The sequence below is a fragment of the Camelus dromedarius genome, chromosome 5, assembly GCF_036321535.1.
Source record: "Camelus dromedarius isolate mCamDro1 chromosome 5, mCamDro1.pat, whole genome shotgun sequence".
Lineage (NCBI taxonomy): Eukaryota > Metazoa > Chordata > Mammalia > Artiodactyla > Camelidae > Camelus > Camelus dromedarius.
The window spans coordinates 74,688,155-74,702,331 of NC_087440.1; the positions used below are offsets into that span (position 1 = coordinate 74,688,155).

The following is a 14,177-nucleotide window of genomic DNA, read 5'->3' on the forward strand; positions in this document are numbered from 1 at the left end:
AAAATATAGGTAATGTATCAGCACTTATTAGACTCAGAAAAAGCAATGAAATAAGGTAAAGACAAAGAAAAATAACATTTATAGAGATACTTATCCAAAGGGCTCTTGTACATAACTTAGTGTAAATCTTCAGTGATGACTGTTGTTATCAATTCCTTTTAATTAATATAAATAAGTCAGAAGTGCAAAATTATATTAATGAAATAGCATGAGGTGGGGTTGTTCCTTATGGATAACTCACTTGGTTTAAAAGGAAAGTGCTGGCCCCTCACGATCTCTGGCTCTCCTTTTAAGCTCGTACACTGCTTTTGTACCACATTAAACAGTGACTGCAACATTCCTCCTCATCTCGGTACTCCAAATTTTTTAAAAGCTCTAAAGTCTTCAGAGAATCTACAGGATAGTTCTAAACTATATCTTCTTGACGTACAGATAATTTCTTAAAGCTTTACTGTCATCTCACTATACATGAACACAAAGCACTTCCTAAAGGCAAGCAATTTCTCACATTATAGGGAGAAATCCAAATCAGATCACAGAGCAAGTCAAGAGCAAATCCTTCCACTTCTAGCCTTTTAAACATTTCAACCCAATATCCACTGAATATGTTCTATATGTCTCAAACATGATGCTAGACACCATAAGAGGATACAAAAATGACTAAGACCTGAAGCCTGCCCCTCTGGAGTACCAACAAAAAGCTACGGAAACACAGAGGATTGAAAGATTTATCCTGACTTCGGTTGATATATTCCAACTTCAGGGAATTCACAAAAGAGGTGAAAAATTAATTGGGGCTTGAAAGATTAGGGAGCCTTTTGCCTCCTGCACATTGTGAGGAAAGACAGCCCAGATGAAGATCCGGCTGTGAAAGGTATGCGTGGGAAATGGCTGCATATTTGTATGAGGAAAGTTGGGAGCATAAAAAGGCCACAAATATGAACAGCTTGGGTGGGACTATATCATGGAGAACTGGGGTAGATTTGGGACTCTGCATTTGAAGTTTTCAAGCAGGAAGTGACACTCGGATCAGTTTTTTAAAAAGGCAATCAGGGGATATTCGAAAGTTGAAAAGGAAGAGGTGGGAGTAGAAAGAGGAACTAAGGGGGGAGTACGGAGGCTACTGAAAGCCATGCAGCCCGCATCCTTGTTTCTACTATGACGCATGATGTATTGTTCATATGCCAATGCATCCAGGAGCAAACATAATCTCTGTCAAGCAGGCTGTATCTCATGACTTCATCTCCCTCTCAAGAAAGCCAAGCACAATGTGACAATAACGTTCTTATAGAGATGATCTTGAATCTGTGCCAACTGATTAAATTACTTCTTGCTCCTGCTCAAATGTGTGTTTGTCATACAACCTAAATAATGGTGATGGGAGCCAAAAATAGGTCAGTGAGAGGGAGAAGAAAAGGAAGGTATGGTTTCAACTGTATTCTCAAGAAAACTGCAAGTCCCTTGAAAGAACCATTTCTCAAGCCATGACCTAACAAATCATTATGTACTCATCCTCATGCAAAAACCCTGCCTGGCTTTGAGATCCACATCATTCTTCATCAACTCTGTCCTCCTTACTGGCAGCAGCTGACCGACTTATTCTCTTTATTGAGGGTTTTGGCATATGATCAATTAATGCCTTCACAACAGCATCATCAACACCCAAATATCTAGCCAACAAACCAACATCAAAGTTATTTGACTGTTGTATTCCAACCACCTTCACCCACATTCCACAACAGCAACCCACTGCACTACCCACTCCTAGGACTTTACCTCTGAAAATCTAAGCTCCCATACAAACATTCCTACCAAATAAGCAACCTGTGCTCATAGATTCCTTTCTCTCCACTCTCCCATCCCTTTGCCCATGATACTCCTTCAGTAGTAGCCACCTGGCAGTACCTTACACGATCCCGGACTAGCCTCATGCAGTTTGTACCAGCCTTCACAGCAGTATGTTTTCACTACCATGAATTACTTACTACACTACTGCTTTACTCTTCCAGGGGGAAGAAATCAGTCAAGATTCACATCATCCTAGTCCATCCCTATCAACTTACTCAAGCTTACTTATTTCTTTCAAGATCTTCAGAAGAAAATAAGCCCAGTCTCCTGCTGAATCCTATCCACCAGGTTTTTTATTCAGCTCCTCACATCTCCTCATGGACTTTCTCCACCCATCTGTGACAAATGGAATGAACACTTTTTCAGTTCCTCTTTTAGCCTATCTGCCACATTGACACTCCTGACTATACCTTTCTTAAAATGCCCTGTCTGGTTTTCTAAGACACCATTCTCTTCTGGTTTTCCTCCTGTTTTGCATTTGGTCCTTTATTTTTATTTGCTAGAAACTCTTTCTCAATTCTTTCCTTCAACATTGGTGTTCTAGAATTTCATCCTCTTCTTTCTCCCTGCATGATTGGCATCCAAATCCTATGATGTCAACTACCAACAACAGGTTATTGGTTTTCCAATATTTAACTTTAATCTCAACTTCCCCCTCAACTTCTAACTCATTATGTACTAAACTGTTCGCAACCTACACTTTCATGGTTAGGCTTAAGGTCGTTTCCACCTAAATCAACATACTAAAAAACTGGATTTGGCATTATTCTCTCCAATTCTGTTCTGTCTATATTAACCATCTTGACAAAGAGCTTCATTATCCAACTAATCACCCAAATCTACATCTAGTCATCCTTGATTCTATACCTTTTCCAGCACAGCAATGTAGTTAAGAACTCAAGCATTTGACCATCTGAGTTCCAACCCTGTCTCTACTACTCTCCAGATTTAAGACCTTGGGGCAAGTTACTTAACTTCTCATGTCTCCACTTCCTCTTCAGATAGAAATTAATACCATACAAACTGCAGGGATGATGTGAATATTAAGTGAGAAACATGTAAAGTTCTTATAGTAATAAAACTAGCATAAACTAAGTGCTGAAAAAAATGTCTGCTAGTATTATTATCATCGTCACAGCCAATCAACGTATGATATGTACTTTATTTTCTTTTACGATCAGCTTTTCTTCTCCATATCTCTAATTCTACTTTTGTTTATGTCCTCATCAACTCTGAAAGACTATTATGCCATATTTCACCAATATCAACACATATTTTTTTTACATTTTACCTTCTCTGTATTAGGATGTTGTCTTACGGTTGATAGCATGTCATGTTTTCAAAGGCAGTATATATTTTTTTTCTTTAGTAGCACACAATAACGATGCATCTTACAACTGATGGTGTCTTAGGTTCAATGAAATAGAGTAAAAGCCTCTTACCTATTCTTTCAGCCTCCATTCTGCTCTGCCCACACCACTTAAATGACCCCAAATTCAGTACTGCCAGTAGCCTATGTAGGACTGGAGAAGAATTCACAAAATAGCGGAAAACATTCTACAAATAGCAGCTATTACAAGATAATTTCATCTTTCATTATAAGCATTTTTATGGTAGCTGTATTTTAATTATAATTTTTTCCTCAAGATTCCTTAATCTTTGAAGATGTATCCATGTATTCACTTATTCAATAGATATTTATCATGTTCCAGGAACTGGGTGCTGGGGATTATAGCTGTAAATAAAACAGGATCAAATCCCAGTACTCATAGAGTTTTCATGCTAATAAATGGAGATTTAAAAATAAATAATATGGAATCTGTATCATATGATGATGGTGCCATGGAGAAAAACTAAAGCAGGAAGGATGGATGGATTAAACACACTCCTGACAATCATATTATGAAATGATTCCCCTGCATGGTGATAATGCTAATATCTAAAGATCTTAGAAATATTTCCCCAAATGCAAGATCTCAATTATGCATTTACCCAGGCAACTTTGATTTGGAAAAGGGGTAAATCTCAAAAGCCTTACACAACCTGCAAGCTGATCCACTTTAGTTACCATACTAATAAGGCCCATAGTTAAAGCTTCTAAGGCCTTGACAAGTCTCTGCCTTTTACATTTTAGGAGATCATAAATGTTGAATGAGGGCACGAATCAGGTCCACAACTTACTGCCACCTATGCCTTTCCTGAACTCCCCAAACAGCTGAACATTCTTTTTAAAGGGCTTCAGTGCTCTGAAATAGGTGCTCCCAGGTGGCTGCTATAACTCATTTCAACCTGGTCTAGCAGGCATGAATAAGCCTCTTTATTGTTAGTTTTATCTTCCCTTCAGTGCTTGGGAATACAGAATGATCTCTAAAAGTTTACGCTTTATTAACTTCATGAGCCACCAGGAAATTTCCTCCACTATCATCAGGGTAATTCGGCTCAGGTACCTTTAGTGTCCTAATATGATTCTCAGCCTCACTCTTTTCCTTCTTGAAGTGCTTCATCAGCTCCTGGATATTTTGTTCATGCTTAGTTTTCACACTCTGCAATGAGGATGTGAGATCTTCCAGCTCCCTCTGGTGAACATCTCGCTCTAGTTTCAACTGTGTAATAATTGTAGCAGTTTCTTCATCTTTGGATGTTGCCTGTGTCTTGAGGTCAGAAAGGTTCTTAAGTACCTCTTTCCTGGCTCTCTGTTCCTCCGCCAATTTATTAGCGAGATCTGCCCGGATGGCACTCAAGTCCTTGATGGCTTCTTGCATCTCAAGAAGTTGAGCTTTGTCCTTGGCCTGGCTCTTCTTTAGCTCTGCAATTTCTTCCTCCAAGTGAGCTTTCTCAGCTTTCATCTGGCTTTGAATCTTACTCTGCTTTTTCAGTTCACTTTCCAACCTATGGATAGTATCCAAGGAATCCTTCACTTCTAGTTCAAGGTCAGCTTGATGAGACTTAATATCACTTAGTTTCTGCTCCTTACAGTGAAGCTCCTCATCTTGAAGGGCACGCTTGGTTAACACATCATTCAGTTCCTTTCGAAGACTCTCTATTTGTTGTAACGCTGCATAAAGCTGGCTTTTCAATTCATCCTTTTCTTTCAGAATCTAGCATAAAGGAAAAGTTACTGTAAAATCCACCATAGACACTGCCAGAAAACAAAATAAAGTTTTGTCACAAGGAGAAAACTTTATCAAATAATATTTTGTATTTTTTTTTGGTTTTTAATACTTTTTAGGCTAAAAAAGGAAGAAAGATACAACTACTTTTTAGCAGCAACACTTTGAAATATATGTTTCAGATCTTCATCACCAAAAGAAATCAATCCTTGGTCATAAATAATTATTTAAATGTAATATAAAATTGAGAAAAGACTCCAATTATAATTTACCAGAAGCTGAAATAATATAGTGTTACTTAAAATAACAATGATTTGCATTTCAATAGCACACTTTTTAAAAGGATAAACCTCAAACAGATATGGAAGACAATACAGGGAAGCATGTAAATACAATCTAAGAAAGCTTATGGTACAATCAGTCATTATTAATCAAATAATGGCCACAGTGACAAGAAACATACCAGCATGTAATAGGGAGTCCCACAAAGGTAGAGGTGAGATTAATTTAAGATTAGGAGAGATTGGGAAGGGACTCATGAGAACAGTCAAGGGACTAGATGGCCATCACCCTGTGCCAGCCTCTTTAGGGGGTTAGGACTGACTTTGAGGGACAGAGGCCAAGAACTCACCCTCTAATTCTCACCAGCCATCAATACAAATAAGAAAGTCAGCAACTAAGGGAGCTAAAATTATTTCCCGTCCCCAAACACTGGTATTAGAAACATCTTTATACCTGTTTACTGCTGTCTACCATGGTTTGAACCCAGGGGGAAAAAAAGTTAAGATTCTCACTTTAGAATTAGAAATAATGAGTTAAAATGCAAATACTTTCAAGGCATTTTTACACTTTACACATCAACAGTTCAATGTGAAGCAATTCACCATAAAATGTAATGGTTTCCTCAAATCCTTCTCAGTTTTAACAGGAGAAACAGCGTGAAGCTATCATGAGAAATAGTAAAGGAGGTGATTAAGCAGATGAGCTCCAGCCAGAGAGAACTGATGTTGGTTCTCTGTCCAGCCATAAGTAGTTCTACACCTTAAGAAAATTATTTATCTTTATAAAGATAATAATAATAGCTACGTCATAGGATTATGATAAAGACTAGTGGGAAAGGGGACAAAAAGTGGGGGTGGGGTTTAAGTTCAAGGAGAAACAGGGTCTTAGGGAGATATTCATGCAAGATAGTGATCAGAACTGTGGAGAGAGGAGACAACTGGTAAAGCAATGTCCCTGGATTGAAAAGACTCTAGAACACAGATGAAAGAGTTCACTTTGGAAAGATTTTAAGACAGTGAAAAAGGCTAGAAATATAGATAAGCCTATGGGTGGATGTGTTATTTTTCCACTGCAGTGTAACAAATTCCAACAAATTTCATGGCTTAAAACAATACCCATTTATTAGCTCACTGTTTCCACAGGTCCCAAGTCTAGACAAAGTATTCTGCCCAGGGTCTCCTAAGGCTAAAATCAAGATGCCAGCTAGCCTGGGCTCTTTCTTAGCTGAAGACTTTGGGGGAAAATCCACTTCCAAGTTCATTCATGCTATTGGAAAAATTTAGTTCTGTGCACCTGGGACTTGAGTCCCTGTTTCCTCACTAGCCTTGGGCCCAGGGGTTTTGCTGAGCTTCTAAAGGCCACCCACACTCCTTGGCTCATGGACTCCTCAGTCTCTGGAGCCAGTCGCACCATAATGAATCCTTCTCGTATTTTGAATCCCTCTGATTTCCCCTTCTCCCCAAAGCCAGAAAAATTTATCTGCTTTTAAGGGCTCCTGTGATTAGATTAGGCCCATCCAGATAATCCTCTTATCTTAAAATCAACTATGCCATATAACACATCATAATCATGGGAGTGATATTTTATCATAACCACAGGTTCCAGGAATTAGGCTGAGACATCCTTGGGAGGTCATTCTACTTACCACACTAGAGAAGACAAAAACTGACAGAATCCAGTCTGGGCTGTAAGGATAAGGCGGGAGGGATCTGAGAACGAGGGGAGGTGGCTTAAATATAGTGAATAATGTTTGGAATAGGTAACACAGGCCCTGGCCATGAGTTGAGAGACTTCCATGCAGCCGTAAAGACAAAAATCATATTTTCAAGATAAAGCTCTTGTAGGTAAGATATCTTTGATTGCAAAATACTAGAAGATGGTTTAAACAGCAGGACATTTATTTTTCTCACATAACGGGAAGACTCAAGATGGGGTGGTTCAAGAAGAATCCTTCAAAGCTCAGACTCTGCTACTCTACAACCCTCAGGTCTTGCCTCCCACTTCAGTGTTCTGAGCATCAATGTCAATTCATGACAAAAGTGACAGCGTTAGGGTAGACAGTTCCAGAATATGTTGGTCAAGTTTGAAATTTTTTTGGTACTACAGACAGTAAAAAACTAAGTAAGTTCTGTCTATGTGCCTTTGTTAACGCTTGGCTAGTAGTCACAGCCCAAGATTTTGTCTAGACACTGTCTTCAGACAGAGTCTGAAATACCATTGTCTTAACCAGCACCTCAATATCCTGGATATTCCCAGGGGCCCTCAGTTGAACAGCCTTTATCTTGAGGGAATTCAAAACAATGGACTTGAGTCCCCTTTGTCTGGCCAGAAATGCTTAAGCAGACTTACTTGAAAGGGGCCTGAGAAATCAGGCTTGTTCTTGACCTCATTTTTATTTCTGCTAAGTTTCCTATCTCCCTCTCTTGCCTGGACTAACTTCAGCACGGATAGATAATTTGGCTTTGCTAACTCTACAAGACTCCAAATTATCAGACTCAGTAAATCTAGATCACAGATTGCAGATATTCAGCCTCCCAACCCCCTAAAACCTTGCTCTCTGCTTTTAGACAGACCGGCTTCAACCTGCACTCATCTTTCTCTTTTAGGACTTTTCTGAAGGCTGCAATCACACACACAACAGACTCCAACATCCTAAAGTTTTCCTACTGGTCACTTAATATGATACCTTGAGGCACAGCATCAGTCCCCCAACGTATGACTTCTGATGGTTTAACCAACTACTTTCAATAGCACAGTAAGGTTTTCCAACTTTCTCTTTAGAAGAGTATGGTCGTCCTCGTCCTCACCTCACTTCTCCACTTAGTCAATTCTACATTTTATGTTCTTTAACTTATAGCTCCTTACTCCTAGAATTGATGTTTCACATCAGCTTGAATTTCTTTCGCTGAGAGTAAGAGAAAACTCCAATTCAAGTTGGCATAAACTACAAGGCAATTTATTATCATTCCAATACAGGCAGAACTGTTCCAGACTCAGTATGTCAAACTTCTAGGGCCACCTCTCTGCATTTCTCTCAGCAATACCCTCCCTGAGTGAGACTTCATTCTTGGACCATGGCAGACAGCTTCAGCCTTTCCAGCATCACAGCCAAATACAACAATATTCCAAAGAAGAACCTCTCCCTCCTAGTGTATCTTTCTTAGAAGTGACTAATTATTTACCAGAATCTCCCCAACAGACTTCATACTTCATTCCTCACTGATCAGAAGAGGGTTACATATGCCTAATAATAAGCCTATATTAATTTTTGAATGGAACAGAATAGATTGGGGTTGGGGAGGTAACCAAGACTGCTATAGGAACCAACTGATAGTCTATGTTAAGTTTTGCTGGTCTATTCAAGAGTAGGAATGGAAAAGGTGGAGAGTTGGGCTGATTTCCAGGCTGCAGATTGGTAAAAATGTGTGAGGCGGAAGCAAGCAACTGAAGATGCTCCTGAGCATGTCATCAGAGCAGCTTTTCATGGAGTCCAGTCTGACAGGAAAATACGGATTCCAGGAAATGGCTGCTCAACCAAAGGAATGTGGAAAGATCAAATTCAGATGGCAATGGTTAAAAAAGGAAAACGGAATTTTTTGTAATGTGTAAAATCAGAGACTGACATTTTAGAACTAAAGATCTGAACAAAGAAAAATTACAGATGATGACAAATTTTAGCCACAGAAATTAGTTGCTGAGTGATTTGAAGGTCACTGTAAAATAGGAAATTAGTGAATTATAAGGATACAGAGTTCAATGGGTTGCTGACTTGAGCTTTGAGATCACCAAAGCTAATGGCAAAAATTACATGAAATGAAACAGGCTGAGGGAAAGCCAGGTGTGAAAATCCTTGAGAAATGTGGTGGCATAAAAATAAGCAGCAATCAGGAACAATGGGAAGGGAATGTTCTAACCAAACTTTGCTTCCACACAGGAAGAGCTATAAGGGAAGATTATAAAAGAACGACTGAAAATGGCTGTGTGAAGCTGGAAGAAAGATACTGCCTAAAATCACGGTGGTTATAGGAACAGGAACCAACTCCTCAAAGGCCTGACTACCAAGTATATACAGTTGTTTTTTTTTTTAATTAACTAAAAGATAGACAAGAAAAGTTTTTAAAGAAAAAAGTTATTTTTCCGCATGTGAGGGAACATGCAGGAAGATTGGTGGATTATCAACGTGTCAGTACGCTGCCTTTCATAAGTTGCATATGACAGGACTACACACATTTTTAAAAGGGTGCACTTTAGCTGATTCTTCTTACTTTTCAAACATTAAAAAATTCAAATTTAAAAAGACAGTACATATAGTTCTTTTTCCCTCAGTTTGAAGGCAATACACAGAAGGAAAAGATGGCAAGTTAAGATTCCTGAAGTCAAATACTATCAAAGCAAAAAGCTCAGTACACAGACAAGCCAATTATTCTGCCAATTCAACAAGAAAAACAAGCCAAAACAAAACAAAGCCTAGGAATCATTCCCATTATCCATGTTAAAAAAGAAAATGAATTTGGAAACATTCAGAAAAGCATACACTATGATTAAAATCCAAGTTCAAGCTTCCTCCTTTATCATTTTCAAAGCATATATAAAACCAATGACTTCAAAAAGTGCTTTAAAAGAAAAAGACAAAAACAGCACAATTTATGATTAGATCATTTACATCTATAAGATTTTAGGTCTTCCAATATGTTTTCATCTACATATCTCTAAAGAACATCATGAATCCCTGACATAAACATTCATGCCACTGTCTTTTAAGGAAAATACACAACCTCACCTTTCTGGTTTTTGCTGCCATGATATGCTAATTGTTTGATATTCCATATTCTTCAGTAATGTAGTTTTGTTATATGATATATATCTGATAATCTTATGAAGATTCCAAAAATATAAAAAGCAGGGAAACAAATACATCAGAGCAACTTTTTGGAGAATAAAAGCCTTTGGCCTTCTAATGAATTTTTAAGTGGCACATCATAAAGCAGAAAATAAATTATGCTGGAAAAAGAAAAATGGAAGTAGGCACAGAACTATTTTGAAAATGCAAAAACTGCATCTGTTGAGCATATAAAATGGCTCAACAGAGCTACTTATTAAACAATTACTTTATTCTTTAAACCATAATGGTTTTATTTGTAAAGCAGTATCATTTTTATTTTAACATAACACTTCCAAATATACCATGGAGTCACTTTTGGAAAATAATTAGTCCAAAAAACAAAAAAGGAGCAGGCTATATTATTCATGCCTTAAGGTGGCTCTGTCATTTTATTAAAAATTAAATACTCTTTGGAGGTATTATTCAGTAAAATATTTAAAAATACATACTTTTTTCCAAAATTATTTACAACATATTTTCACCTCAGAGATTTACTGGACACTTGAATTTGCAGTGAAATATTTGTTACCCTTTCTTCCTTGATTAACCATTGCTCTCTGACATGCTGCATTAATTTTAAGGCTTTTAAAGTGGAAATTACAATGCCTGCTGTGATAATTGTAATACTATCCTAACTGTGGCAATCACTTTAAAACTACTTCTTTGCTTATCATTAGCAATGCTAAGTGATAAAAGTAATTATATCAGGAGTTTTCTGGGAAATGATTGTTTTAACAATTTTTAATATTCTGAAAAGCTCAATCTAGAAAACTTTCAGCACCATGGATTAAGATACTATCTGATGACATGGATCCTTCTAAATTTCCTCTAATTAAGCAAAATCTCCAGATGGTTCTCAATCAATCAATCCCCGCAACCACTCTTCTCTCCAGCTACCTGCCTTATAGTCAGGCTCACTGAACCAGTTGCCAAACCAGGCTGACAACAGAATCAGCAAGGTAGAGCAATTTCCTGGGATCAAATCAATTTAGATTTAAGTATAAAAGCTTTGGAACGGCTTTACCTTGGGGCAACCAGTCAGGCAGTGTCTAATGGGTTAAAATGAAAAGCATTCCACAGTGAGAGTAAGGTGATCACTTCTTCCATCTTCTGTATGTACAAGAAATTCATATTTAAAAGGTAGAGCATCTTTTCCATGACAGCTCATCTGTCATGAAATAAGCATCTGCCACTCTTAAGTGCAGACAATTGATTTTATAAATATAATTGCCCTACATTTTGCTTTCTTTTGAAAAAAGTCAACTTATCCAAATTATTATTCTTCTGGATTATTCAGAGTTCTTGACCAAGTGACAAATGACAAAGCAGAAATGATAAAGCAAGCCTAAACATGGATACAAATCAATCATGACTTTTCTGCTTATGTCTTATAAACATCTGAGTTTCATTCAACACAAAGATATAGAAGCATGAAATTCATATGAAGTAACTGATTATACAAGAGAAAAGATGATGTGAAATGCATACACAGATCAGTGCCATACTTTTTGTTGCCATGAAAGGGGCACAAAAGTCTTAAAGAGGCGTGAGACCTGATAATACCGTGAGTAAGACTGTCAGTGTCACTCAGCTAAACTTAGAGCTGCTACCAGAAAATGGTCCAGAAGTAACAACTACATTTTTAAATATTTCTTTCTAACCAACATTAAAGTTGAAATATACAAAGAAACAAAACTTTAAAATACACGCATTGGAGGAAAGAGGATGTGATATTAAAGAAGATTTTGTGATTTTCTTCCATTTGAATATAAAAGAATAATTTCAACGTAGGAACTAAAAGCTAAAATGGAGGAGGGGAGTGGATCTATTTTAAGGGCCAACTCTGAAAAAAATCACAGAATGTTAAACTACTGAAAAGGCCTTAAAAAGATTTTTTTAAAAACTTGATTACTCTTTACCTTGAAATAGCCAAGACAAAAAGACTCTTCTACCAAGAACATCTTGATAGGTTATATGCATAATACAGCACTCCAGTGTTTGTTCAAAGGACAAATGAATGAATGGTTGGTCACAGCAAAAATCATCCCTTAGGAATCTGGCTTTTATACCTGATTATTTTTGTTTGTCAGTTGATCAAGAGATTCAGACTGTTTCTCCAGTGCTCGCTCTAACTTCTTATGCTTTAGCTTCCACTGCCTAATAGACTCCTGAGCTTTCAGCTTCAGCTCTTCTCTTCTCTTCTCTGCCTCCTGCCTCAAGGCCTCTGACTGCTGGAACTCGAGGAGGTACTGCTCAGCCTGCTTGGTTGCCTCCTCCACATGGTGAGTTAGCTTCGAGATCTGGAGGTCAGCACGCTTCTGCTTGGCGTCACATGCCTCAAAGTGATTCTGGATCTCCTTCAGTTCATCCAACATCTCTAGTTGCTGTTTTTCCCTCTTCTCCAATTCACGTGTTAAATTCTAGGAATGAGGCATGTGAAATATTACGAAATTGTTCTGGTCAAAATTGAACGCATAACATATCATCAAACAAGAATTTCCCATGTCACTAAATTAGTAATCAATCAAAAACACATGAGTACTTTCCTATGTATTTTATGATCACATTAGTTGAGAATAATTTTATATAAAAATATTTCCTCTTTTTTAGACTACCTTATTATCCAAAAAGGGAAAATTGTTTTTTTCCAATTGACTATCACCAAAATAGAAAGCCTTGTTGATGAGAAAAACAATGTGCATTGCTTTACTATGAATGTAGTGTTTTGTCCAAATAAAGAAATGTCAATGTTTCAAAATTTGTCAGATTATCACAGCAATCATATATAATCATATGTAATATTTTACTTTTTAGCTGGCATAAAATTTTGTTATAATAAAATAAAAATCTAACAAAAAATGAGCACTGATAATAGAAATATAGTATAGATAACACTATATGTAAAAGTCTATTTAAAACTCTCAGTAAAGTGTTTCTAGATAGGTTATTTCCAGCTAAATCAACATAATGTTGTTAAGTTGATGAACTGATCTCAAGTTTATACAAGTCACTGTAGCATAGATTTTCAAATAAACTTAAATTTATGTGGAATACTTACCTAATCAAGAAAAGAACCTGAACTCTTAAAATCTAGCTTCCCTAAAACAGAGTTGGTCAATAATACATTTGGAATTTATACTAAATCATCATGATTGATACATTTTTAATTTGAGAAGAATGGGTAAATATCGATTTTTAACTTCAAAAATGAGAGGTCATCACTTTTATATAACATTTTAAACAAATAAAAAGAATGTATGTTATAATCATAAACATTAAGCCACTCTCATAAAGCTTTGGAAGGGGGTGACAAGTTCAGCAATAAGTGCTTACAACGTGTCCCATAAGCTGCCCTTCCAGAGCCTCGGTTTCCAAACATCTGTGGTAACAAAAGTAACATGAAAAGATCATGTGTCCAAGTGAGATTGGGTTCAGGAGGCTACGATGACACTGTGAGCTGGACCAACAGTAAATATTACCTACATTGTATTAAGGCACCTACAAACAGAGACTGGAAACATTTACCAACTTCCTCTGGCTCTAAGAGCAGGCTATTAAGTTCCGGATTCCATTATCCCTGAACTGTGGCTCAAATAAAGCTAAATATAATTTCTCTCATGATTAAAGCCATGGTTTGACATTATGGCAACAAAATTAATGCCTCGAAAACAAGAGGTCTGCATTTGCTCAGCTTGCTAAATTCAATGCAGCCTGGAAGAGATGAGTCACTCCTTTGTCCACCCAAACAAAACAGTAAATTGAGAACTGTGCACTTGTTTGTGTGGAAAATTCTAATGAGATCAGAAAACCCTAGTGATGGTGATTTGCCCTTTTGCCCATATCTAAAAGTTTTACCACTATGCCGGAAATCAACTTTATTATCAAGCAGTATTGAAGTGATTTCTGTATCAACAGAGAGATACCATTTTTCCCCCAGACCAAACACTTGGGAGAGTGGTTATACTTCCTATGCGTTAGATACACAGTTTATAGAAAGGTTAGTAAGACCTGGCTTCAACACCAAAGAAGCTAATAATCTAACTGGGGAGAAACTC

The 14,177-nt window shown here is 37.2% G+C and overlaps 1 protein-coding gene across 3 annotated transcripts in view; it reads right to left on the reverse strand.

Annotated features, from left to right (window-relative positions):
• CEP128 (centrosomal protein 128) overlaps window positions 1–14,177 on the reverse strand; it is a 357,240-nt gene that overhangs the window by 228,321 nt on the left and 114,742 nt on the right. For all 3 annotated transcript variants that reach the window (XM_064486166.1, XM_064486164.1, XM_031454133.2), the window contains 2 exons: window positions 12,192–12,542; window positions 4,296–4,946 (listed from right to left, as the gene is read on the reverse strand). In XM_064486166.1, the coding sequence (XP_064342236.1) occupies window positions 4,296–4,946; window positions 12,192–12,542 (1,002 nt within the window). The remainder of the gene's footprint in view (window positions 1–4,295; window positions 4,947–12,191; window positions 12,543–14,177) is intronic.